Source organism: Eurosta solidaginis, chromosome 2 (genome assembly GCF_040869045.1).
Source record: "Eurosta solidaginis isolate ZX-2024a chromosome 2, ASM4086904v1, whole genome shotgun sequence".
Taxonomy (NCBI): domain Eukaryota; kingdom Metazoa; phylum Arthropoda; class Insecta; order Diptera; family Tephritidae; genus Eurosta; species Eurosta solidaginis.
Window position 1 is genome coordinate 269,718,432 of NC_090320.1, and position 25,469 is coordinate 269,743,900.

The window sequence follows — 25,469 nt, forward strand, 5'->3', positions numbered from 1 at the left end:
CGGATATCAACAAAATTTTAGCTTAATATACCCCACATAGATATGTACATCCTGATAAAATTTCAGAAGTGTATAAATAAGTAAAAAAATTAAAGGTTCTCCGGGTTTATATTTTTATTAATATCTCCAAACCCGGATCTGGGGTATTAAAACTTTTTTACCTAAACATACTTCGTTCACATATCTATAGGTTTTTAAAGTTTCAAAAGAATCGGTACAAAGGTGTTAAAATAAATATGTTGCAAACTTTGCAGTAAAAAGTATTTGGCGGTTATTCGGTTTAATATTTTTACCGGTATCTACAAAACCGGGTCTCGTGTATCAAAAAAATTTTACATAGCTAACAGCTGCATATATCTCCATATTTTGTTAAAATTTCGATATAATCGGTACAGAAGTGTTGAAATAAATGTATATTTAACATTGCGACTTCAATTTATATATATTTTGCTCGATCTTTTGACTATATCTTTTTGAAGCATTATGTAAGACGAGTAACGGCGATGCACTATAGCTCCAATTCGCTCCTCAATGTTCCTAACAAAAAGATATTTGCGTGTTACCATGTTTCAAAAAAAATGTTTTTCTCCAAAAAAACCAAAGTTTGGCGGATTTCCCCATAAGCTTTTTGTGTCTCACAGTGAAAGTAGGAGGGTAATTCTTCTTCACCTTAGGAAGGTAGAAGTAATAGTCTCTCTAGGCCCTACAATCCCTTAGCATCGCAGTTTAACTAATCATGAGAGCTATCCAAAGACGATAGCACTACTTATGGCTAAACCTCTCAAATGAAAATATTGCCCTCAGAGCGGAGCGTGTTCCGACTCGGTGTATCTCTTCCCAGTAGCATTTGCGCACTGTCTAGCCTGAACTTCAGCTAAGCAGTATTACTTACGGAATTTTGAAAGGCGCTAATCAAATTTTCTCTTCCATAGGGTGGAATGTTTATACTACAGTTATTGGATTGGTATTCCGCATCCATATCGGTTATACTTATTTGTATTCTCGAAGTTACTATGGTCGCGTGGGTATACGGTGTGGATAATTTTATTGAAGATATTTACTTTATGATTGGCAAAAGACCTGGGATCGTGTGGAAAGTTTGCTGGATGTATATAACACCGTTTATACTAATTGTAAGATGAACTAACTTAACTCTGAACAACTTTATCGACCATTAATTTTCCTTCTTTAATAGGGCATGTTTTTCACCAGCATTATTTTTAATCGTGATATGCTGGGCTATAGGCATGGGTTGGTTGAGTTGTTGCACCTCAATTGCTTGCATTCCATCATATATTATTTATGTTTTGATACTTGGCAAAGGATCGGTGGCAGATACCTTGCGTATGCAATTGAAAGCTATAGATTGGACGCCAGCTAATGAAGAACATCAGCTGGAATATGAGGACTTTCAGCGTTCGCGGAAGTTAAAAAGTGAACTTAATAGCATGCGCATGGAAGCAGCGATTAGTGGGAGGTTGTGAAAATTAACAATGTATATGTAGTTGTTGTTGGTCGCAAAGTAGCTAAGGTGTAGTTTTTAAGTATATTAATAAAAAACACAAAGGACAATGATGTCTTCTAGAAGTTGGTAGGCGATAGTAAGCTTTCTTAAAAGTCATTTTTGGAAAGTTTTCGAGTTCGAAGCAATCCTGAAAAAGAACATTTTCCAAAAGCTTTCTCAATCGCTTTTTCTTCTTCTAATTTAGATGTTAATTGTCTATATACTCTTCCAGTTTAATAGATATACTTCAAACCGTGGTCAGAAGTCAAAAGTGTGCTCTTGTTTTTTTATGAAATGCCTGATCAAATTTTATGTTTAATTTCATAGTATGGATACTGTCTTTCGCTTAGATAGCTTGTGCTCTTACCTGTAGAGGTGGAAAACTATCAACGTAGTATCGATATATCGACAGTTTCTGCCTATCGATGTTTTATGATTATCGATACTATCGTTTTAAGGAACATTTTAGAGGCACTGTAGATTTTAGTAGCACTTGGTTGGTAGCACTTATATTGTCATAACTAGAAGAGGGAATTGAATTCATAAAAATGTCATAAAGTTATGGTCATAAATTTCAATAAAATGGTTAGCGTTTCAACAAAAAAAAAAGTGTTATAATCAGATATTTGGAATAATTTTTTCGAAAGAAAATAAAACCACGGCGGTTTGGTCTTACTAAAAAAATAATTTAAGTCAATCGGTAAAACATGTAACATGGGGATGATTTCCAGCGTTGTGCTTTATACCCGGCCTCAAAATATCTTTGCATTCCAGCATCGTCTGTTGAGTCAGTGAGAGTATTCTGCAAAGCCGAATTAATAGTTAATAACCGCCTGATTTTTTACAAAAAAAAAATGTTTCACGAGCGTGAGAAAAATAATTGGAAGATGATACTGCTATTCTTATAGGTATCGTCGACTAGAACGATAATCTTATGGCCTCATTCTCTTTTACGAAACCAACGTTCATTTCGCCTCAGAGACGAATCCCTAGTGTAATTGCACTATGTTAAACGATGGCGCAACATATCATTTGACAAGTGCTTTCGACTTCTTGTGTGACAATAAGTAAGAAACTTAGAGGCCGAACGAAAATGTTAGAGAATACCATTGCTAGACGAAATCGTTTGGAGGCGAATCGTTCGCCTGAGCTATCATTCGCAATGAAGCCCTCAATTTTCCAAAAACAAAAAAAGGGTAGAAATAATTCTTGGTACGATTTACGTCCGCGGAAATTTTGGCCAAGCTTTTTTTCTAATTAGCGTTTACGACGACTCCGCGGACGCCATCTGCAAGAAAGCTCAATTTTCACTGAAAAGCTTTTTGTGGCAGAAATTCACTCGGATTGGTTGCTCGGATGACGACCTCGCTTAGAAAACCCGTTTTCTCATTGAAAACACATTTTTTTTAATTTTCTATCTCTATCTCTCCCCATGTCCCAAGGCTATCGACGCTACTGGACATTACAGGGTAACTCAAGATTTTGGAAATGTTTGGAAAATTGCTTAAGGTTCTTGTGTTAGTGGATGATAAGTTTTTTCTTTTTTGCCGCCCTTAGTTGCGCTCAATGAGAGACCCTCTGCCATCAGTAGGATGGGCAGATAAATAATTATTTTAATAAAAATCAATAATTAGTTGGAAACTGGCATATTACTAATAACAATTTCTCGATAGTGCTCTTCGATAACATCGGCGTACCTATATCGATAGTTTTCTATCTGATATGTATTTTGTGCGCTTTCAAAAAAAAAAAAATCTTCACTTAAAACAAATTCATTCAAAAAGTGAGTCTTTGAGGTTAGGATGCCACCACGAGCTATCTTTTCAATTATGATTCGAGCTCGGGGGCTCAACATCTATAAGATTTAACATATACAGTGCGTGGCTCATAGCTTATGTTTTCTGTGTTATATCGGGATGACTTTAAATATCATATCGGGGATGTATTGGTACTTTATCGAAATTTCTCTCGAACTTACTTCGAGATAATCTAATTTTGAGAACTCGACTTGAATTCAAAATGGTACCATCCGATTTTTTGTGTTTATTAAGTTGTAACCAAATCTCTATTAGTTGGTTATTTGTTCATATATTTATGTAGGTATTAATTATTTGTATACAACGAAATATAGCACTTTGAACATTTCTTAGAGTAATTCATTCAATTCCAACAAATTGCTTATGCCACAATTTCACTATTTTCCATTTCATTCAATTGGTGTGTTATATCCATATTACCCATTGCTTCTTCGTATTGTTGCCTTTCCTCCAATTCAACTGGATACCAATCCAATGGACGACAACAACGTTTAAAACGTATACAAAATGATCCGGATGTTTGTAAAATAATATAAATCATGTAACCGGGTAAGAAAATCCAAGGTAAAACAATAAGGAAAACCGCAGCAACATGAAGCACAATTGAAGCGACACTATGCTCGAAGAAAGCAGCAATAACTGAAATTAACTGCAAGAGAAAGAGGAGAGGTACATGAAAAAGTCATATATATGCATTAGAGCGGGTCAAATAGTATGCATGGATTTTTTAACATCAGAAGTATAGCAAAAACGTAATCTACAGATTATTCTAAGAAAAATTGCTGAAGACACCATAGCTCTAAGTCCGATTTCGAGGTCCCCACTTTTGCAAAATAGATATTTTGCATTTGAATGGGTTTGGCCAAAAAATCTTCATAGCTTCTGATAGAGATATAGGAAAAATATCATATTGGGCGTACTTTAAAGGTATTTTACGTATATATCAGAATCTGTATTAATATCTTTAGTGTTTTAGAATTTTAGTAGATATATCAGGCTTAAATTATGAGAAATTTGCCTAAAATGAACTTTTAACTACTATATTATCATTTTTAACAAATTTCTCATGGAACATTTTTTCCTTACAGCTAAAATAAGTTCAAAACATTTTCAACAACTTTTATTCGTACAGTTTTTCTTTCTTTAAATTCGTTTTAGTAGAAGAAAATTTTCAACAAAAACCTATATTCAAGTAATAAGCAAACATTTTTTTCTACTAAAACGAATTCGAAAAAAGAAAACTGAATGAAAGTTGTTTTGAACTTATTTTAGCTGTAAAGACAAAAAAAATTTTCTATAAGAAATTTGTTGAAAAATGATAATATAGTAGTTAAAAGTTCATTTTAAGCTAATTTCTCATAATTTAAGCCTGATATCTCTGCTAAAATTCAAAAACACTATAGATATTAATACAGATTCTGAAATGTACGTAAAATACCTTTAGAGTAAGCCCAATATGATATATTTCCTATAATTCTATCAGAAGCTATGAAGATTTTTTTGGCCAAACCCTACATTCAAATGCAAAATATCTATGTTGCAAAAGTAGGGACCTCGAAATCGGACTTAGAGCTATGGTGTCTTCAGCAATTTTTCTTAGAATCATCTGTAGATTACGTTTTTGCTATACTCCTGATGGGCAAAAAATTGGACCCGCTCTAATATGTATGTATGTAGATATGTATGATTTTAACTTACTAGTAATAGGCAAAGACATATTGGCGCCACAAACCGCAATATATTCACTTTCCATGTGGAAAAGCGTTGGCCTAACATAAATTCTATATCGCGTTGAAAACGTACGCGTCCGTAAATCCATAGAATAACGAGCAGCAGTAAAAGATTGAGTGATGTTTGCGTGAACAGTGAATCCATTGACATTGCGCTGAAGAAAATTACACCGTGCTGAAAATAAAAATCATAATAACATGGATATGGAAGTTTGTATATTTGGATGTCTGGATGATTACACCTACGCCCGAACGGCTCAGGAACTGATGTGGAACAGTATTATTTTGGTCATATTAACCGAGGCCTAAGCAATTTTCGAAAAGTAGAAGGTGTCTATTTTAGAATAAAGATTGGGACATGATCTTTTGGGATCTTCTCTGGAATAGGTACTATAAAATAAAAATAAATAAATGTAAGGCGCGATAACCTCCGAAGAGATTTTAGGCCGAGCTTCTCTTCCAATTTGTGTCGTGCTCCTTTTTAATTTTTTCTACAAATTGGCGGGACGGGACCTACTTGTTTTATGTCGACTCCGAACGGCATCTGCAAGTCAGATGAGTTTTCACTGAGAGCCTTTCATGGCAGAAATACACTCGGAGTGCTTGCCGAACACTGCCGAGGGGCGACCCCGCTTAGAAAAATTTTATTCTAATTGAAAAAGCTTGTTTCTAAAATTTTGATGTTGCTTTGCCCGGGGTGTGAACCCAGGGTCTCCGGTGTGGTAGGCGGAGCACGCTTCCATCACACCACGGCGGCCGCAGGATTAATGAAGGAATGATTTCGTAATCATTTTGAGTATATTTCGCAATTACTTCAGCATAAAGTTTGAATTACTTTCAACATTGCTTTGGTTATCATATCCGGACTATTTTGGAATCATGTCGGAACTATCTTCTGATGTTATTGGGATTGTTTTCGAAAACGTTCATGATTGTTTCGAGGTAATATTTTTTATTCAAAATTTGTTGTATGATATGTAAAAAAGTAAGTCGTAACTAAATTATGAACAATATTCACACCATGTACGTTAATTTGTTAGATGTTAGTGATGTTTCCATCATTGAAAAGAGTAGATTATGCTGGCTTGAAGCAGTCGGTAAGGATTTCACATTGTCGGCTGTGTCCATAGTGTTCCCAAAATATGTTAATCATTAAATACTCAATATAACGATTAACCAACGACGGCGAAGAGCATTTGCACTGCAAATTAAAATATAGGACCGACCAGTCAAATATTGGCCAAGGCCACAAACTTGAAAGAGCTAGGAAGTGTGCCGCCGATTTGAACAGAAATTGTCAAGTTCAATGAATCGAAACGATAACAGGTTTCAAGGATTTATAAAATTTGTGATTTAAACTCGAATCTTATCAGAAAGATAAAGGTGTCGAGTGACAAAATATCGGATATTATAGATTAATTTTAAAGTTGTGCCACGGCCAATTTATGCAATGCAAATGTAGAAACAATTTCCGCTTCATGAAACCTCGGATCTATTAAATGAGAGAACAGCCAGGAAATACAAAGAAAGGACGCATTGCGGGAGGTTATACCGTGGAAACATGTAGGCGGATATAATTGTATCCTTACGATATTAACCATGCATAAAATGGAGGGCGCTAAAGGAAGGGATTCATCTCTACATTAACTCAAAATAATGTAAAAGGTCATTAAAGCTTCTCTGATATTTGAAAGAGAAAAGCTATGAGTTTAATAATTGGATCAATCAATTAAAGTGACGCATCTAAAACTTACAGCACCAAACTGTCAATAGAATATAGAAAAACCACGTGCACCCAGATATTACATTATTTGCACATCAACGCCTGGGTGAAATATGGCTACAGGGATCGCAGATCTAAGATTGTGGTTGAAAAACGCCCTAACTATAAATTTTTCTCAAAAAATCTCTATCTGAGCTCAAAATGTATTGAATATATGCTGAGACAAGGCATTTTTGAAACTAGTTCTGGGACAGTGCGTTTCGGTTAGAAAAAAATCTAAGGTAGAACATTCTAGGACGTTCCAGAACGTTTCCAAAAGATTGTTAAGATCGGGCGTTTTCGAAACGTTTATCCAGATATGGCAATATTTCACCCAGCGGTCGACCTGTTGATTTCACGGCGATATATAGATTGTAATATTTACTTACATTAGAACATGTGTATAAGGACATGAGAGCCAAGAACCCAATAATACCAAAAATAATTTCTGTTCTTCTTGAGCGCAGCATCTCAAACTCATCGAATATGCTTTGATATACGGAAAATAAACAAGTTATCTAATGGAAAGATGAAAAGAAAACTCATTAAAATATTTTATTGAAGAAACAATTTAGATATTATAAAAATACCATAGTAATCAAAGCCATGAGAACCAACATAGCATAGAAGATTATGGACCACAAATTTGGCCAGGTCATTGCTGCCAGAACACTACCGCTTGATAAATACAATGGCCAATGATGATTAACATAAACATACAGATTTTCCACATCGTCGAAATGTTGAGTTAATAGTATTGAATTAATATTTCGAAAACAAAAGTTATTTAAATCTACTCAAATCTTTCATACCTACCCTTAAAATAACTTTGTATGATATGCGTTAATATACCATAAGCCATAAAAATACCCATTTGTCCTATACAAATGAACCAACTGTAGCTCATTATATTTGTTTTGAAATGATTAAAACTAGCCAATGTTATAACAGAACCCCAGCCTGGACCAAATGCTGATACAACGAAGAGTATAGTATTCGGTATGCTTTCCGCGATATCACGCGGTGTTGCTATAAAATAGCGCAGAATATATTTTAAATCGATATCTATTAGCAGGAAACGTATAAGACATATGACCAATAAAGTCAAGGCTGTCCAGATAGCGTAACGTAGAAATTTGCTTATCTGCAAAGAGAGAAAGGCATCATAGAAAAAGATATATATAATGGACAAAAAAGGTACAGTGTTAAATATCTCAACAAACTCACCAACTCCGTATTATAAAAATGAAAAAAGACACCTGCTATTATACCCCAACAAAGGATTGTGCATACAAGTAGTTCCCATGAGAACATAAAAGGACTGTTATATTCGTAGTTCTCCATTAGATCCTCACCACCGAATATAGTGCTGAAATAAGTTGAGAGATAAACTTATTATAAAAATAGCACGAAATTTAAAATGTTTTTCTTACTTGAAGAATAATACGGATGGTACTTCATAGGCGATATATTTGTATGAGTCAGTGCTATTTATCATGGTTTCGTTGAGCTCCACAGCATTCTTTATTCGGCAGGACTGATGTTAAGGTGTATTAAATTTTTTTTATAAAAACTTCGTTATTTAAAAAATAAATTTGTTTTGTAATGTCCAGTATAACAGAACATAACATAAGATAAAAAGCAAAGCTTAATATAATATAGTATTGCACAAACTAAAACAACATAGCATAGCATAACATAACATAACATAGAATAACATGTCATAATATAACACAAAATAATGCCATATAGCGTAAAATAGCTCAAAAAACATTACGTAATATAATCTCAACATAGTTTAACATAAGCCCACTTTGCATACAAAAAAAACTCAAATCAGTTCTTACATGTAATAATAATATTCAACATAACATCCCACATCATAAGAAACTACATATCACACATGCAATTAACTGCCCATTATTCTAAACAACAAAACGTAATAAAATTAAAGAAAAAAACTTTTCCAAAAATAAGCTTTAATTATTGGTTAATAAAAATAACTAAAAAGTAAATAAAATTAAAGAAAAAAATACTTTGTTAAAACTAAGCTTTTATTATTGGTTAATAAAATTAACTAAAAAGTAAAAAATAAATTAACTGTAAAGAAATATAACACTTTATAAGTTCATTGTAACCTTTAACGATAATTAGGCTTCTTCGTCTGCGACAAAAAAGTTCCATACTTTACATAATTATATATTTTTAACATTAAAACTTTACACCTAAATTATAAAAACTTAAAGTTTATATCACAGTCCTAAATGTTCTAATAAAAGCGTGTTAAATTTTGATGGTATAATTGAGAACATTTAGGACCTTATTTTCTTGCTACCACAATGTAACACGCTTTTATTAGAACAATTAGGACTGTGATATAAACTGTAAGATTTAATAATTTAGGTGTAAAGTTTTAATGTTAAAAATATATAATTATGTACAATATGAAGTTTGTTTGTCGCAGACGAAGAAGCCTAATTATCGTTAAAGGTTACAATGAACTTGTAAAGTGTTATATTTCTTTACAGTCAATTTATTTTTTACTTTTCAGTTAATTTTATTAACCAATAATAAAAGTTTGTTTCTATAAAAGTTTTTTTTCTTTAATTTTATTTATATCATGATCCGAATATATTGGGGCATATTCATAATAGAAATAAGATGTGATTAAGTTAGTTGAAGCATTTTTGACAGAGAGCACATATAAAATTGTGTCAAACAGTTTTAACTAACTTAAAATCATATTTTATTGTGACTACGCCTATGTCGCGTTCAGTTTACAACTACTCATTGCAGATCTCTGCTCTGTGGGTTAAATCTGTTTTAAAATAAAATTCCAACTTTCGCTTAGCTAAAATTCCATCGCCAAAAATCTGTAAAACAAAATCAAGTGCGCAGAAAAGTATGCAACATTTAGCGATAACTAGGGTATTCACCATCCCTTTAAACAAAGGACTTAGGCTTTTATTGCTTGTGAGCACAAATCTTTACCGATAACACTGTTATCGATTAATTTATCGAATTCTCGCAAAGTAATATTGCATTGTCATCAGAGTTATACATGCGTGCAAAATTTCAGCCCAATCGGACACCGGGAAGTGTATCAAGTTTAACTTGCAAGATTTGATTACAGACAACAGCCAAGCGAAACTAAATAAAAGCTTATAATAAAACAACACAAATACACAAAACACATCACTATACACATCACTATACACATCACCCCACTGGTAATAAATGTTATCACAACCACAACAATAACGGCATCCCCGTCAGTGCGTTGGTATCAAAATATACACACATACACTTATGTGAGGAACAGAAGAATTTGAAAAGACGACCGTATCCAAGAAGATGCAAAAAATTCTAAAACTTATACAAGCAATGAGGTGAGACAACAAAGAACTCAAAAGACCATTTTCACGTTATCCATGTCCAAAATGAAGAGAACTGCGACACAGAAAAATTCGCTCTTTGTCAGACCTTAGAGCGATGCCCCCGTCGGTGCTTTGGTTATAATTCCAAGGTAAGCATGGACGTGTATTTTTCCGGAAACCTCGCCCACCTCGAGGTAGAAGGATTATTCAACCATTTGCCTTGGCACGCTTCGGCATAATATCAAAAAAAGTCATATCAAATCAATTACTTAGAAACCTACATACGTCGGATATAGCTCTAGTATTCGGGTTATGCATACTTTAAAGGCTGCAATATTGACCCTTATCCGCTCACGCACCAGTCAAGTAATGAGACGTTCACTTGGTTCGTCGACCTAAAGATGTTACACAAACCATGGCAGTTTTTATTTTCAATCTTTTCATAATGCCACATGAGCATTATGGGATTTCATTAAACCGGAGAGATCAAATATAACGATGATTTGTAAAGAACGAACCCCGTTGTTGTTATTGTTGTAACCTAAATACACTCCATCAAAGCTAAGGAAGTGTTACCATTTGAGGTCCGTTGTCGGATATGCCCGACTGCCTTGAGAATTAATTATTTTTTACCCAACAAGCCGTCCGGTATATAAATTTAAATCGCCTTCCACGACATGTACTACTACGGGAATAATCAAGCCTGCCCCTGTACTAGCGGACATTATCTATAAGACTGCCTTGGAAATGGCAGAAATGCGCAATGAACAACGTGAAGTATAAATTGTATCGAAACGATTTAAAAAAAAGGCTATGCTGGAGAACGTGATTTCGGGAAGTTTTGAATGCTTGTTAGGATAATGGCAGAAATAATGTTAGGGTTTTCAACCCAATCTGCTTATTGCGAAAGAAGAGTATACATGCACTAATCTTTGGTGGAGCTTAGAGCATTTCACGGACATTTTCAAGAGATTGGAAACCAATCGAGATCCCAAACAAAAACAAAGAACAAAGCAACAACACCAAGTTTCTCTGAAACCGCCTTACCAACGCACAACTTTACCATATGATGCCATACGAAGTATGGACTATGAATAAAGAAAAATATGCAAAGAAGGCAATTGGGATAAGGTTTGCAACAACTAAGGCATGACGTGGCTGAATGCGTTTATAACACTTCAACCATCGTAGGAGTGCAGGGTCGAATCCCACTCCCGGGAGAAAAGGCTTTGAAGAGATTTAAAAAAGGTATAATCGAAACAGCTGTCGCCTTGTCCGTCCTGATGTCACGTTTAAATTTTTCCCAAATTATTAAATAAATTATAGATTAGAAATTGCTTTAAATAAATATTTTCATACATTTATAGCAATAAGGGTAATCCGCGCTTAAAAACTCATACAAATAGACAACATTGGTGTTAATGCGTTGTAGTTCTATAAATAGAACAAAGCAACACACCAAGTTTCTCTGAAACCGCCTTACCAACGCATAACTTTACCATATAATGCCATACGAAGTATGGACTACCCTGCAAAAATTGTTGGATTACGTGTTCCATTTTCTTCATGTTGGAGTACTCTAACAATACTCCTTTGCAATGCGTTTGCGGACCACCATCAGCTGATCACTATTCTTTTTTTAACGACAGTGATCACGACACGATGACGATCGAACAGAGTTGCCAAAGTAAAATATTGCATGCAAATAACTAATAATAAAATCTTACATTTGCTTTGACAAATGACATTTTTAAGCACTGAACACACCAAAAACTAAGAAGCGGAAACGGAAGCGGAACGCTGCCAACAGAGTTGCATTGTGCTTTTGACTTCATTAGGCATTCGATTAGCTACTAATGAAATAATAATAGATTCGAATTTAGTAGGGAAGATTGAGCTCAATAAGCGTCTTAATGTAGAAAACTGCCATTATTATTCAATAAGCCGTCTGTGTGAAAACAGTATTAGCGAGCTATACGCAGACATCAACATAGTCCAGCGAATTAAAACGCAGCGGCTGCGCTGGCTAGGCCATGTTATGCGAATGAAAGATGATGCTCCGGCCAAGAAAGTGTTTCTATCGGAACCCGCCTATGGAAGCAGAGGTAGAGGGCGGCCCCCACTCCGTTGGAAGGACAGGTTGAAAACGATTTAAACTCCCTTGGTGTGACCAATTGGCGCCGGTTGGCGGAGCGACGGGCGCGCCTTGTTGGACGCCCCTAACCGTTTAGACGGTTAAACGCTAATTAAGTAAATAAGTAATCTTGAGCCACTAAGAAAATTACCTGGTTTTTGGCAATTATTTTTTTTCCATCCAACCTTTGTATTCGTAGGTTTCAATAAACCGCAACGTAAAATCTTTTTCTTCCGCGAAGTTGCTCAGTGCACGTTATCACAAAACTAACACATTAATGCCTGTCAACCACGTCGGCCACGATCAAATAGACCAGCTGTCTAGCGAAAAAATCTAAAAATTTTGATTTTCATCAACGCGAAGCCGACAACAAATACGTGTGAGCACGACATCGCCCGACACGCACACAACCACACGTTGCTAGGTAGCCATCAAGCAAATTTTATGCGTTGCCCGGCAGCTTTACATTAAATAATGACCAAAACAACGTAAGTGACTATATAAGAAAGCTTAACATGCCGGAACATAACTCAATATACTATAAAAAGCCTTAGTACCGCAAGTAATAACGTAACATTAATAATTATGACATTATAAGACACAACCTAACCAAATATGGCTCAAAATTGCGTAATATGACCGAACAATTCATATGTAGTAAAATAACATAGGCAAAAATATGCAATACAAACTGAGTAGTACAGGAACATAACATATAACATAAATTTATATTAAGGGTCTGGGCAAAGTTGACGTAGTGGATAAGTAAAAATATGGTTATGACATAACGCCATAGTCATAACCATATGTTTACTTATCCATTTCAATTGGCATCAGTTATTGGTGCCTTAACCTAAAAATCGTGAAATTTTCATAAAAATGAAAAAAACGCGAAAAATTACAAACGTATACATACTGAAAATAATAAGTCTCTTAGTCAGAACGTATCAAAAATAATAAATAAAATCTACAAAAAGTTAATAAATTCACCAACTCAAATATTTTTAGGTTATGGATATGGCGAAAAACCAATTGCTTGGCTATGGTATGGTTAGGCTAGGGCGTTATGGTATAGCACCATTGACCAATTACATTGATTTCCATAAGGTTGGTTGGATCAGCTGTTTTATAATGGATATGGATACGTCAACTTTGCCAGGGCTTTTAAGTTACCATTACGTACATGCTCTACATCCGTACTAGTGCCATTCGTTAGCCATTGCTCTACCCCCTCGCAACTCCAAGGTATAGTGGGACGCATTGAATGAAATAAATAAAGTAGCGGCACCGAAGCGAACATACAGTAATACGACAGTACGGCTAAATTAACGCCTAAGCTAATATAACCTAAGCCTGAAATGAGAAATAAGTATATACATATAGGTACAGGGAGGTACATATATACATACACTTATTATTTTATATACACGAAAACAAAATTAAAAAAAAAAATTTTACCTTTGAATATTGGTGATATACGAAATGATGATATGAAGCCACTACTCGAAAATTGTCCCATAAATGATTGCATTACCATGATCGGCACCACGAATAGAACCATACAAATAATGTAAGGGAACATAGCACCTGTTGGAAGATGAATAAAATTGCACAAATATTATGAATTGATTCAGTTTTAAAGAAAAATGCACTTTTTTTTACATGTATCATGGTTAAGACGAATTACATGTATTGAATCAAATATTATTTGAAACCGGGAGTCATTTAAAGGTTTCGCAAACTCTGAACGCTGGATAGAAGAATTTCTTTCAGCTATCAAACTTAGAGCTCTCATTTTCAGCGATAATCCAGAGTTTATTTTTCGATTGAACAATTCTTCAATTCGTCTTTCATTCATTCGTCGAAACTGTTCAAGGAACTAGACATTCCCGAATTTTTTTTGAATACCTAAAAATAACATTCAAAAATGTTTTTTTTTTGTTGAAAAAATGTGGAGATTATGTAGTTGAACTTTCTAATAGTTTTAATTTTATTATCAGAACGATCACCCTATACCATGGAAATCACTAGCAGCGGCTTTAAAGTTGGAATAATTTCGATAGAAATGTAAGGATTTATTTTTCAGATACGAAAAGTAATTGACAAAGGTTTGTATTGATTTTGAACTACCCTGCAAAAATTGTTGGATTACGTGTTCCATTTTCTTCATGTTGGAGTACTCTAACAATACTCCTTTGCAATGCGTTTGCGGACCACCATCAGCCGATCATTGCTCGTTTTTTAACGACCGTCATCACGACACGATGACGATCGAACAGAGTTGCCAAAAGTAAAATATTGCATACAAATAACTGTTAATAAAATTTTACTATTGCAACTCTGATAAAATGCGCATTGGTTTTATGTATACATACTATAGTATAGAGAAATATTAGTTTCTTTATTCACGCAAATGCTAAATAACATTTCTTCATTTACTTTCATTTTAAATTAAATTCACTCCCATAATTCTTTCCGACACAATTCCTCTTTAGTACTTTGGCATATGATCCTCTGTGGGTGCTCCATGGAGTACTACAGTGAAAGTACTTTGGAATGCTGACCGCTACAAATGGCTTCATCTGTCCTCCTTCTCGCCATCCGTCTCTGAAGATGATATCAAAGATTATGTGGCTAAACAAATTGGTTTGGATAAAACGTCATTATCATGCACTAAGCTGGTAAAAAAAGATGCCGTACTCTCATCGTTGCATAAGGTTAATTTCAAGTTGGGAGCCCCTGAGTCCTCCTTTGAAAAATTATTACGCCCGGAAATCTGGCCAACAAATGTTACAGTGAAGCCTTTTCAGAATTTTCGCAAGTCTCTGCGAAAACTATCGCGGACGTAGCTAGTACCAACCACACGCTCATTAATAATGATAATAGTACTAGTGCTATAAATAATAAGTTGTTAAGTATTTATTTTCAAAACATCTCGGGAATGCGTACAAAAGCTAGTGACGTATTTTTAACTTCGTCTCGCTGTGAGTTTGATGTTTATGTTATTGTGGAAACATGGTTGAACAGCAACTTCGCGGATGCTGAATTCTTCGATCCTAATATCTATAATATATATCGAAAAGATAGAGACGCAAATAAAACAAATTGCTTGAGAGGTGGAGGCGTTTTAATTGCGGTGAATCGGATGTTCCGTTCTTTTTCAGTCCATTTAGAAAATGATGATTCTCTCCTCGACCAGTTGTGTGTATGCATCTTTGGAAGTCTCGGTAAATTATTCATTTGTACTTCTTACATTCCACCTTCCAGCCCCGATTCTTTATATGCTGCTCATATAAACAATATTGTGAATCTTTATGAGAATAATGAAGAGTGTCATTTTTGTATTTTGGGTGATTTTAACCTCAATAAAATTGTATGGTCAAATTTACTTGATAATGGTATCTTAACACCAACAAGGGTGAATAGCTCGCACGAAATAAATTTTATAGATAGTCTTTTCAGCATTAACTTAACCCAAATTAATTCATTTTACAATGAGCTTAATAATATTTTAGATCTTATCTTTGTAGATGAAAACTTGATTTTTAGTGTTTCGGAGGCCACTTTCCCTATATGCAGGTGCGATATGCACCATGTCCCACTCTCCTTAACTCTGGAATTTTTTAATTTTGTATCAGGCCCGAGTATAATCTCCACTGCAAAGTTTGATTTTCGTGCCGCCGATTTTAATGCTTTAAATGAAAAAATTTTGGATTTAAATTGGAATTCAATTTTCGCCTCTAAAAGCGTAGCGGAATGTTACGATGCCTTTCTTCTTAATATACTCGAAATTTTCTCTGATAATCTACCCTTACTTCCCGCGAGAACGCATAAACTTCCGTGGTATACGAAAAATCTAAAAAAGCTTAAGAATCTTAGAAATAAACATCTTAAACTCTATAAAGCTTCGAAGGATGTCTCCCATAAAGAAAAATATATTTATTATAGTAAAAGCTTTAATGTACTTGACAAATTTTTATACAAGCAATATATTTCCCGGTATGAAGTAGAGATGAAGGAAAACCCTAAGGCGTTCTGGAGATATATACGATCTAAAAAAGGTTGCTCTAATATCCCAAATTGTATGTCCTACGGCGGTATAGCTTCTGAGAGCTTATTGGATACTGTTAATCTTTTCGCAGATTTCTTTAAATCAAACTTCGTTACTAGCAACCCTGCTAATAATTTTTCCGCCGATGTCGAACAAATGGTTGACCTCGGATCCATGTTAGTCTCAGAGGAAGACGTTATGAAAGCCATCCTAGCTCTGGAAACGTCGATAAAAAGCGATACTGACGGTCTTTCGTCGTTTATTCTAAAGAAATGTAGCACGTCGTTTTGCGTCCCATTAAGTTACATTTTCAATTTTTCCCTAGCAAGAGGTGAGTTTGTTGATAGGTGGAAAATAGCCTCGATTTCTCCTATCTTTAAATCTGGCAACAAAAACATAGTAACTAACTACAGACCCATCTCTAAACTGCCCACTTGCTCTAAGCTCTTTGAAAAAGTGGTAAAAGAGAAGCTATCCTTTGTAATAAAAGGTTCCATAGATGAGTGTCAACACGGGTTTGTCAATGGTCGCTCCACAGTTACGAACCTAGCCTCATTTTCTCATTTTTGCATTTCGTCTTTCAAAAATGGACATCAAGTTGATGTTGTATATACTGACTTCGCGAAGGCATTTGATACTGTCACCCACAGCATACTATTAGGCAAGCTTGAACTATTGGGTTTCCATTCTACCTTTTTACGTTGGATTGGGTCCTATCTCACTAATAGAACCTAGTTCGTCGAAATTGAGAATACCAAGTCTTATTCATTCATTGCCACATCTGGGGTACCTCAGGGTAGTATTCTCGGGCCAATTTTATTTCTTTTTTTTATAAATGATATAGGAACCTGTTTTAGGAGTTCAAAATACCTGCTCTACGCAGATGATCTAAAAGTTTTTAGAACAATTTCGAGCATGTCAGATGTGTGTCTTTTACAAGATGATCTAAATAGATTAGCTAATTGGAGCATTATAAATAATCTACGCCTTAATATAAAGAAATGTTTCTTTATGACGCTTTCGAGAAACCTCAATACGATTAATACCGCGTATTCAATTGCTGATGATAATCTCTCTAGCGTCAGGGAATTCGTTGATCTTGGAGTAATGTTTGACTCTGGTTTTACCTTCGCGAATCATATTAGCTCCATTCTTCCTAAAGCCTATTCCAATTTGGCTTTCCTGCGGCGATATGGGCGAGCTTTCAAAGATCCATACACCAGAAAAATTTTATATAATTCTTTAGTTCTCTCAAAGCTGGAATATGCTTCCATAATTTGGAACCCAATTTATTCCTCTCATTCTCAAAGACTGGAAAGAGTGCAGAAAAGTTTCACTCGATTCGCACTCCAACCGCTTAATTTTTTAGAACCAATACCTTCTTACCGCGCCCGCTGTGCCCTCATAAACATGAAGTCGCTTGCGGCCAGACGTTATATTCAATCTCTGCTGTTTGTGTATGATCTTATATGTGGTTGGGTTGCCTGCCCGGAACTACTAGCGCAAATTGGCTTCAACGTCCCGAGCAGAACCCTTCGTGCCCAATATCCGTTCCACGTGAAAGTTATCGGAGCTAACTATCACAATTTTGATCCAATCTCTAGGGCCCTCAGTGAATATAACAGGATCTTTTTTAGCCTTGAGCTTGACTTCGCACTCCCGAGAGCGTCCTTTAGCGCTAAGCTTTACTCGTATTATGTATAAAATAAATTTATTACCATTTAAGTTGAATGAATGTACATCTAGTCTGTAAGATTATGAAATCATAGACTAAAAAATAAATGAAATGAAATGAAATGAAATGAAATGAATGTACTCTCACGTATGTACTCTATGGAATACTCACAAACAAAGTGAGAGTGGGATCACCTACTCCTCTCCTTGGAGCACATTTTTTGTATGAATACAGATTAGATTTGGAGCAGTCCTATACTCCCAAAGGAGTATTCCTTACATTATTTATAGAGTACCCGCGTTTTTTGAAGGGTATTCAAAAATGATTAATGCGATTATGCGACTGTTTATTAAGGCAATGGGTAGGAGAAATAATACTACGTTCTGCATGCACATATGCTATTTAAGACAAATAGAACAAAGTATATTATTCGGGTACCCGAAGAATACCGAAAGTTATACAGCAAACTAATTTTTTCATTCAAGAAAAAAAATTTCCAATTTTGTTCTCCCTAATGTCATACATATTTATATACATACATAATTTTTACTTAGTTAAAAAAGTAATTAGGAGGCGTATTGATTTCAGATGATCAGCTTTTATCAGTATCAAAAAATAAACAATGTCTTAAACTATATAATTCTTGACCGGCCAGTTCAACCTAAGTCAGAGCACATAGTTGTATTTCTTATGGTATCATGGCTTTTGCAATAAGCTAATTGGCTAAATGGCTATTTAGAAATTAAAACAAAATATAAATTTCGTCTACTCACCTCCCATGCGTTGGTATATAAACCAACTCATTGAGATCAAATCCATACGAAAGCCCAAACTTATGCAAGCATAAATGAAATCACTTGGTGCTGCCCAATAACCACGGGTTAGGTCGGGTTTGAAGGGCCTGCGGCCACTATCGTACGATGACTCGTAAACCATTTTTTTTTTTATTTGTGTTTTTGTTTTTTCTTAGTTTATTTCTGTTTTGGTTCACTTTCACTCTATCTGAATTGTTTTGAATAACATAAAACAAAAAATAACATAAGCAATGTAATTAGGTGTATATGTAATTAAATGCGCTGATGATCATTAAAAAAAAACCCGAAAATTCCCATTCCTTCGCGAAAAGCCTACTGACACTGAAAATGAATGTCAATTTCATGCCACACTCGAAATGTTTGTGCGCGCTTGTTTACGTTTAATTGTCATATATCATATGATGTGTGTACACATTTAAATGAAATATTTTGTAAAACAATAAAAACCGCAAAATTCACTTAAATTATTCTTCTTGATACAAACTATATCTAAGAGCAAATATATATTAATTAAAACGTGAGCAACATTGCCGGTTAAATGAATAGAAAATCCACAAAAAAAAAAAAAAAAAATTACTAAATACTCCGATGCTCATTTTCATTAAGATACATTGTATGCAATTACATTAGGGTGAAATGAAATGTTTTTATAGCGATTTTAGTTTTGGACGGTATTTATTTGAACTTATTTCAATTTTAATTCGGTCTAAAATGTATATGGCGAAAGCTATACGAACTTCGTAAGAAATCAAATTAGAGCACATAAATTTTGATAGGATCCCTCAACTAGAGATATTTAAGACTGTCTAATCCATTTATGGTTCATGACGAAAATTGGTCTGATATGGTCGAAAGGGGTATCAACGGATGCGCATCACTGCCATGTATAAGAATTAAATTGCGAAATTTAACTCTTTCCCCCCCTTAAACAGTTATTTAAAAAAACAGTCGCTTTCAATGCCAGCTTAACACGGATTTTGCATCAGCCAATTCACCAAGTTATTAAAACAAAGCACTAAAGAAACGTTATATTAAAAATTTAAATGCTCACTTTGCATAATATTTTCAAAAAATTAAAAAGGAACAATGAATTAAAATAAAATGACCCAAGTCGAGCATGTTTTAAAATTGTCCTTAATTTGTCAAAAAGCAAGTTACCCGAAAAAAGTGCCGATTTTTTCAAAAATTCTATATTCCGATTGACTAAAATAATAAGCGAAACCAGTGACGCAAAATCCTTTTGTAGTTTCTAGGGGCATAAACACTCCTTTAAAATGATTTCCACCTCATACATAAGTTGGATATATATGTACGTATGAAAAAGGGTTTGAAAAATCACTTGGGCTTACATTCAAACATCTGTTGTTTATTTGTGAAACTATACAATAGCGTCTGAAATGTAAATTTTGATTGTCACACTTCATCCTTCAACACCCAAGTCTCCCATTTGACATTTCCTAAAGTTGGCGGCCCTATCCAAAACTAGTCCCTTGGAGTGAATCACATTGATTATAGCCTATGAAACAAGTTTAAATATCACCTACACGTTACGGCTCCTTTTTCAAATGTGAATACGTATGTACATATATTTACCAGGTGAGGCTTTGTCCTTGGCAAGAACACCCAAAGTGGTGAAGCAAAAGCTTTCCCAAGACAGTCGAACTAATGACAGTGTGTGCTACTACTCTAACGTAGTGGACAAACTAGTCTGAAAACTGAAGCTACGCGGTCATCCATAATGAGCTCTTATAAGGCCGGAAAACAGCAGTTAACGTCTTTAAACTTAAAATCGGTTGACTTTCATTCTATAATATCATTTTGATTTAACGAAGACTATGTTGTGAACACAAACGTCTGCAAACTTTGGTCTACATTTTAAAAATTTTATCAGGGTCCTTGTAAAATTTTAACTATGTAGATGCGCCGAGGATTATACGATTTTCACCCATGAGTTATGCAATGACATCCACTTAGACTGCTTATGATTTCGAGGGCGGCATCCTTGACCCAATAGTCACCCCCTAACGTTTCATGGTGTTTCTCTGGTGTAGCTCGGCAGCATAGCGCGACAAAAACATGCGTTAGAAAGTCTTCGGAGCTAGAAATAAATATAAGGCGCAATAACCTCCGAAGAAATGTTAGGCTGAGCTTCTCTTCCAATTTGCGTCGTCCTTCTTTTAATTTTTCCTACAAATTGGCGGGAGGGGAGCTACTTATTTTGTGCCGACTAAGAACGGCATTTGCAAGGCAGATGAGTTTTCACGCAAAAATATGAGATAGAAATATTGGTCACGATAAGCGATGATTAAGGTGTATTATACAGGATTTAATGTTATGATTTCTTCATAGAAACTCAAAAGCATTATTTTGTTTTCTAACCACTAACTTCGATAACACTATAATTGGCGATATTGCATATAAACGTTTGGTCCCGATTGGATACGGCTAAGGCTTGTTGCACAGGGGTTTAGGATCAGATTACCCTTTAAGAGAAAAGGAGTAAAAATCGCTATTTCAATATATAAGGAGCACCATAATGTGCATTTCAATTTAGAATTTCAGAAAAACTATAATATGGGATTTCAGATTTTGTGTGTTTGACGTTGAAAACGTTGTTACAGTAAATCAAGGCGAATTCATACCAGGTGGCCAGGCGAATTAAACCAATTAATTCACCGTGCCGAAGAATGTCAAGTCAAAAGAAAATTTTAATTGATTTAGATTAACTGACCTATTAAAGTACAAGGCGCTGTATGGAAAATAATCAAGAAGAAGCAATCAGCTGTTGGGATAACAACACCTGGTACTGAATTCGCCTTACAGTAAATATAACTTACGTTTCGTGAGTATACTTTTTCGTTTTCAATTTTCCTTTTCATATTTTTTTTTGAATTGACAGTTGCTGATTTGCTATTCAATATTGAAAAAATTGACTACGGCTTTTGATGTTGCGTATTTGCAGTTACCAAGGCGAATTCATTACAGGTGGTGTTATCTCATCAGCTGATTGCTTCTTCTTGATAATTTTCTTACAAAGCCTTATACCAAAGAGGATAAATATAATAAGAGACATCACTCGTTATTTTTTAGGCATTTACTCGATGTAAACTATGAGGTAGTCGCTACTCTTTTTGGGCGAGATGTTTATAAATGTATTCTATACATTTTCATGGGGTATTTGTGTTTATTTTTCCGACTGTATTTAATTACTTTTTTAATTCTATTTCCAAAAAAAAAAAAACGTTTGCATAAAATGACAACACCGCATGGATAAATGGAAGGCCATTCAAAAATGTCCCTCATAAAACAAAAGTAGCGACTACCTCACAGTTTACATCGAGTAAATGCCTAAAAAATAACGAGTGACGGCTCGTATTATATTTATCCTCTTTGCTTGTACAACAAAATGTCAGTTAATCGAATTCTATGAAAAATTTCTTTTGACTTGACATTCATCTGCTCGGCGAATTGATTGAATTCGCTTTGCCACCACCTGGTATAGATTCGTCTTGGCAATTACGTTGCAAATGCATAGTCTTGAATTTTGTTAGTGTATTTTGAAAAATATACTATACAATTTTGCATTGTAATGATACTAGACCATGTGAACAAAATCCTGAGTTCCCTTAGCGTATTTTGAAAAATATAAAAAATATGCTACGCCATTTGCAATGCAATAATGCCATGACCATTTGTACAAAATCTTTATGTATTTATATTTTTAATAAGGGTACTCTCTTTTTCTGGAATCAATAGAAAACGTAGAAAGTTTTGCATTTTAATGTCAAATGCTTTCTACACGTAAAAACAAAATACATTTATGAAAAATTTTCTACGTTTTCTTACATTTTCTATACATTATTTGATTTATATATATTTGAATAAATGTGACAAGAATGTTGAAACCGAATTTTTCATGAAAAAAAAAACCAACAAAATTCTGTGCGCGGCAGTTTTGTAAACATGTTGAATGCATAAAATATAAATTTTATAACTATTTTTGGATGCTTAACGTAGGATCAGATCGAAATGATATTAATTGTGTAAGTAGTGCATTCTCTGATTGTTAAATATTTGATCTAGAAAACATGGAAATATTTAAAAAACGTTACTATGTTTCCTAGACTGAGAGAATTGCCCTAATTTTTTAGATGCAATGAGACACTTAAATCCACTACTATATTTAACAACAAAAAATATATATATACACATTTTGGCTTGTCCAATCTGCCACACGTCACACTAGAAACACATAATTTATAAATTATTGTTTTATTTTCAATTAAAACGGGAACTAAAATACGTGCTTCAATTTCATGGGTTAATATAAAGTATCTGTATTTAAATTCTTTAATCGCCAGAATGATCCATAAATGAAATTTTAGCCGACAAGCACATTTTATATTCACTGCCATCAACAAAAAATATGTGCAGGAAAAAAATTGGGCTGTTCACGTTTGATCGTTATCAACTTATTTAGTTAAAAATAATTTTTGTACATTGTATTTTGTTTTTGTAAAAAAAAAACACACATATCTGCCTATGCTTAAGCTGATAACCAGCTTACGTGAAGGCACCAATTGTTTTTGAAATAAAAATTTTTTTAATGCGTTCCAATTAATTAAAGCGTATTTTCTTATAATTTTGCTCCACCCTAATAATTGCACATTGATAAATGTATGTGGCATCAAATCGTGTAACATTTAACTTAGCATGCAAACAAAATTTTTTCTTTTCACTTTTTTCCGCCTTTTTTTTGATGATCATTAATTACAATTATATTTTTTACATCGATAGTTTTTTGTTTTGTTTTAAGTTTTTTCCGAGTTGTCGTCGATCGCGCGGTGTTGATCTGTTTCTATATCCCTTTAATGAGCGGGCACATTGTAATTAGTCGCAAAAGCAACGGCACATTACTGAATATCATCGTTGATCATTCAAATCATTTCATTGCATATCGCTTTGGTTAGAATTACATACAAAAAAAATATATAGACATATGTAAGTATGTATGTATGTTTTAAATATTATTATTGATATTGTGCACATTATAATTGTTGTTGGTATAAGTTTTGTTCTCATGCAATTTTTCCAAATGTGATTTAATATTTTGTGAGACTCAAATTTTTATCAGTAAAAAAGTATACGTTGAACTATATAAATCAGATGAAAAGGGCAAAGTTTTTACATATGTACTATATTTATATAACTGTATGTTTGTAAAGCTTTAAATAAATGTGTGAACATATTTGCAATTATCTAAAATAAATCAAAAACATTTATAGTTGCACTTATAACATTTAAATACGAAAGAAAAATATCGGCGCAACGATCACTAATCACTAAACCCCTATCAAACGCTCGCGTCAAATTTAAACTAAATAAATTAAACGTATTAAGAACATTTCTAATTTTTGAGATTTTACTATCTCAAATAGGAAGACAAATAAACCAAGTGAGATGCAGACTAAAAGACATAAAAGTGAGAAAATAATATCTGATGAGATTTACAGCACCTTAAATACGAATTTTTAATGTAGAATTTTACGTGATATGAATGCCAATTTTCGGGATTGGTTATTTCCATGGCCGGATTAATAAGTAGGCAGAATAGGCAGTTGCCTGGGGCCCCGGTAAACGAAAAAGACTTCTAAAATTTTCTTACAAACATAAAATTCTTGAGAGTGAAAGAAAAATATAATCAGAACTGAAAATAAATTTTACTCAAATATATACATAAATCTCAATTGACCGCATTCAATCGTCGACAAACTAGACAAGGTTCCTAAAAAGAACATTTCCGACTCATTTGACAAATTGTATGAGCGTGCAAAGAAGTGTATCGAAGTGAAAGGAGAGTATAATGAATAATAAAAAAGTTTTATAACTTTTCTTCAGTTGGAGGCTCATACTGGTGAAAGTCTAGCGAATCAAACTTTAATGATTCTTACTGAAGACTGTGGCTTAGTTATTCAAAATTGTAGAGGACAATAATATGACAACGCATTAAAGCATACATGTTAAATTTCAATTAGAATTAGCAATTGATGCAATTGGTTTATATTCTCTAATTCATTAAACAATTAGAAAGGTTCACCTAATTCCCATTAGATAATTGAAATTTTTATTCTAATGGTAAATATAATTGCAATTAGTTGCCATTAGGAAAAAAAAATTGGTTTACCTTTACAATTAGAAATCTAGTTGACTTCTGCTAATGCAATTATATATTCAATTAGCTCGAATTAGAATCAATTATTTATATTTATTTACATCATTATTCGTTCACTTCAATAATTCTTTAAAAAAAATTTATTTTTATCAAAATAATTGATTCTAATTCAAGCTAATTGAATATCTAATTGCATTAGCAGAAGGCAATTAGATTTCTAGTTGTATAGGTAAACCAATTTTTTTTTGCTAATGGCAACTAATTGCAATTAGATTTACCATTAGAATAAAAATTTCAATTATCTAATGGGAATTAGGTGAACCTTTCTAATTGTTTAATGAATTAGAGAATTTCGCAAATGAAGGTTAATTAGCAATCGTTAGCATTATGTAATCATTACTTAACATCTATGCATTAAAGATGTCCGGAAAG

General features: G+C 33.9%; 1 protein-coding gene across 1 annotated transcript; it reads right to left on the reverse strand.

Annotated features, from left to right (window-relative positions):
• Window positions 1-3,517: 3,517 nt before the first annotated feature.
• Window positions 3,518-23,795, reverse strand: LOC137240949 (sodium- and chloride-dependent neutral and basic amino acid transporter B(0+)-like). The gene is made up of 11 exons (XM_067767969.1): window positions 23,655-23,795; window positions 18,824-19,052; window positions 13,783-13,911; window positions 13,508-13,677; window positions 8,247-8,350; window positions 8,041-8,182; window positions 7,627-7,957; window positions 7,404-7,564; window positions 7,203-7,331; window positions 5,020-5,226; window positions 3,518-3,970 (listed from the first exon to the last, which is right to left on the reverse strand). Exons 2-11 carry the CDS (start codon window positions 18,984-18,986, stop codon window positions 3,683-3,685), a joined length of 1,824 nt encoding a protein of 607 aa, XP_067624070.1. The 5' UTR covers window positions 18,987-19,052; window positions 23,655-23,795; the 3' UTR covers window positions 3,518-3,682.
• Between the last annotated feature and the right edge of the window lie 1,674 nt (window positions 23,796-25,469).

Bases quoted from the DNA above. Each gene is read 5' to 3' on its own strand.
- LOC137240949 (XM_067767969.1), bottom strand. From the start codon at position 18,986: ATGGTTTACGAGTCATCGTACGATAGTGGCCGCAGGCCCTTCAAACCC. The intron at 13,678-13,782 runs GTAAAATTTTTT...TTCTCATTTCAG, and splicing joins TATATCACCAATATTCAAAG to GCTTAGGTTATATTAGCTTA. The intron at 8,351-13,507 runs GTACGTAATGGT...CCTTAACATCAG, and splicing joins CTAGTACGGATGTAGAGCAT to TCCTGCCGAATAAAGAATGC.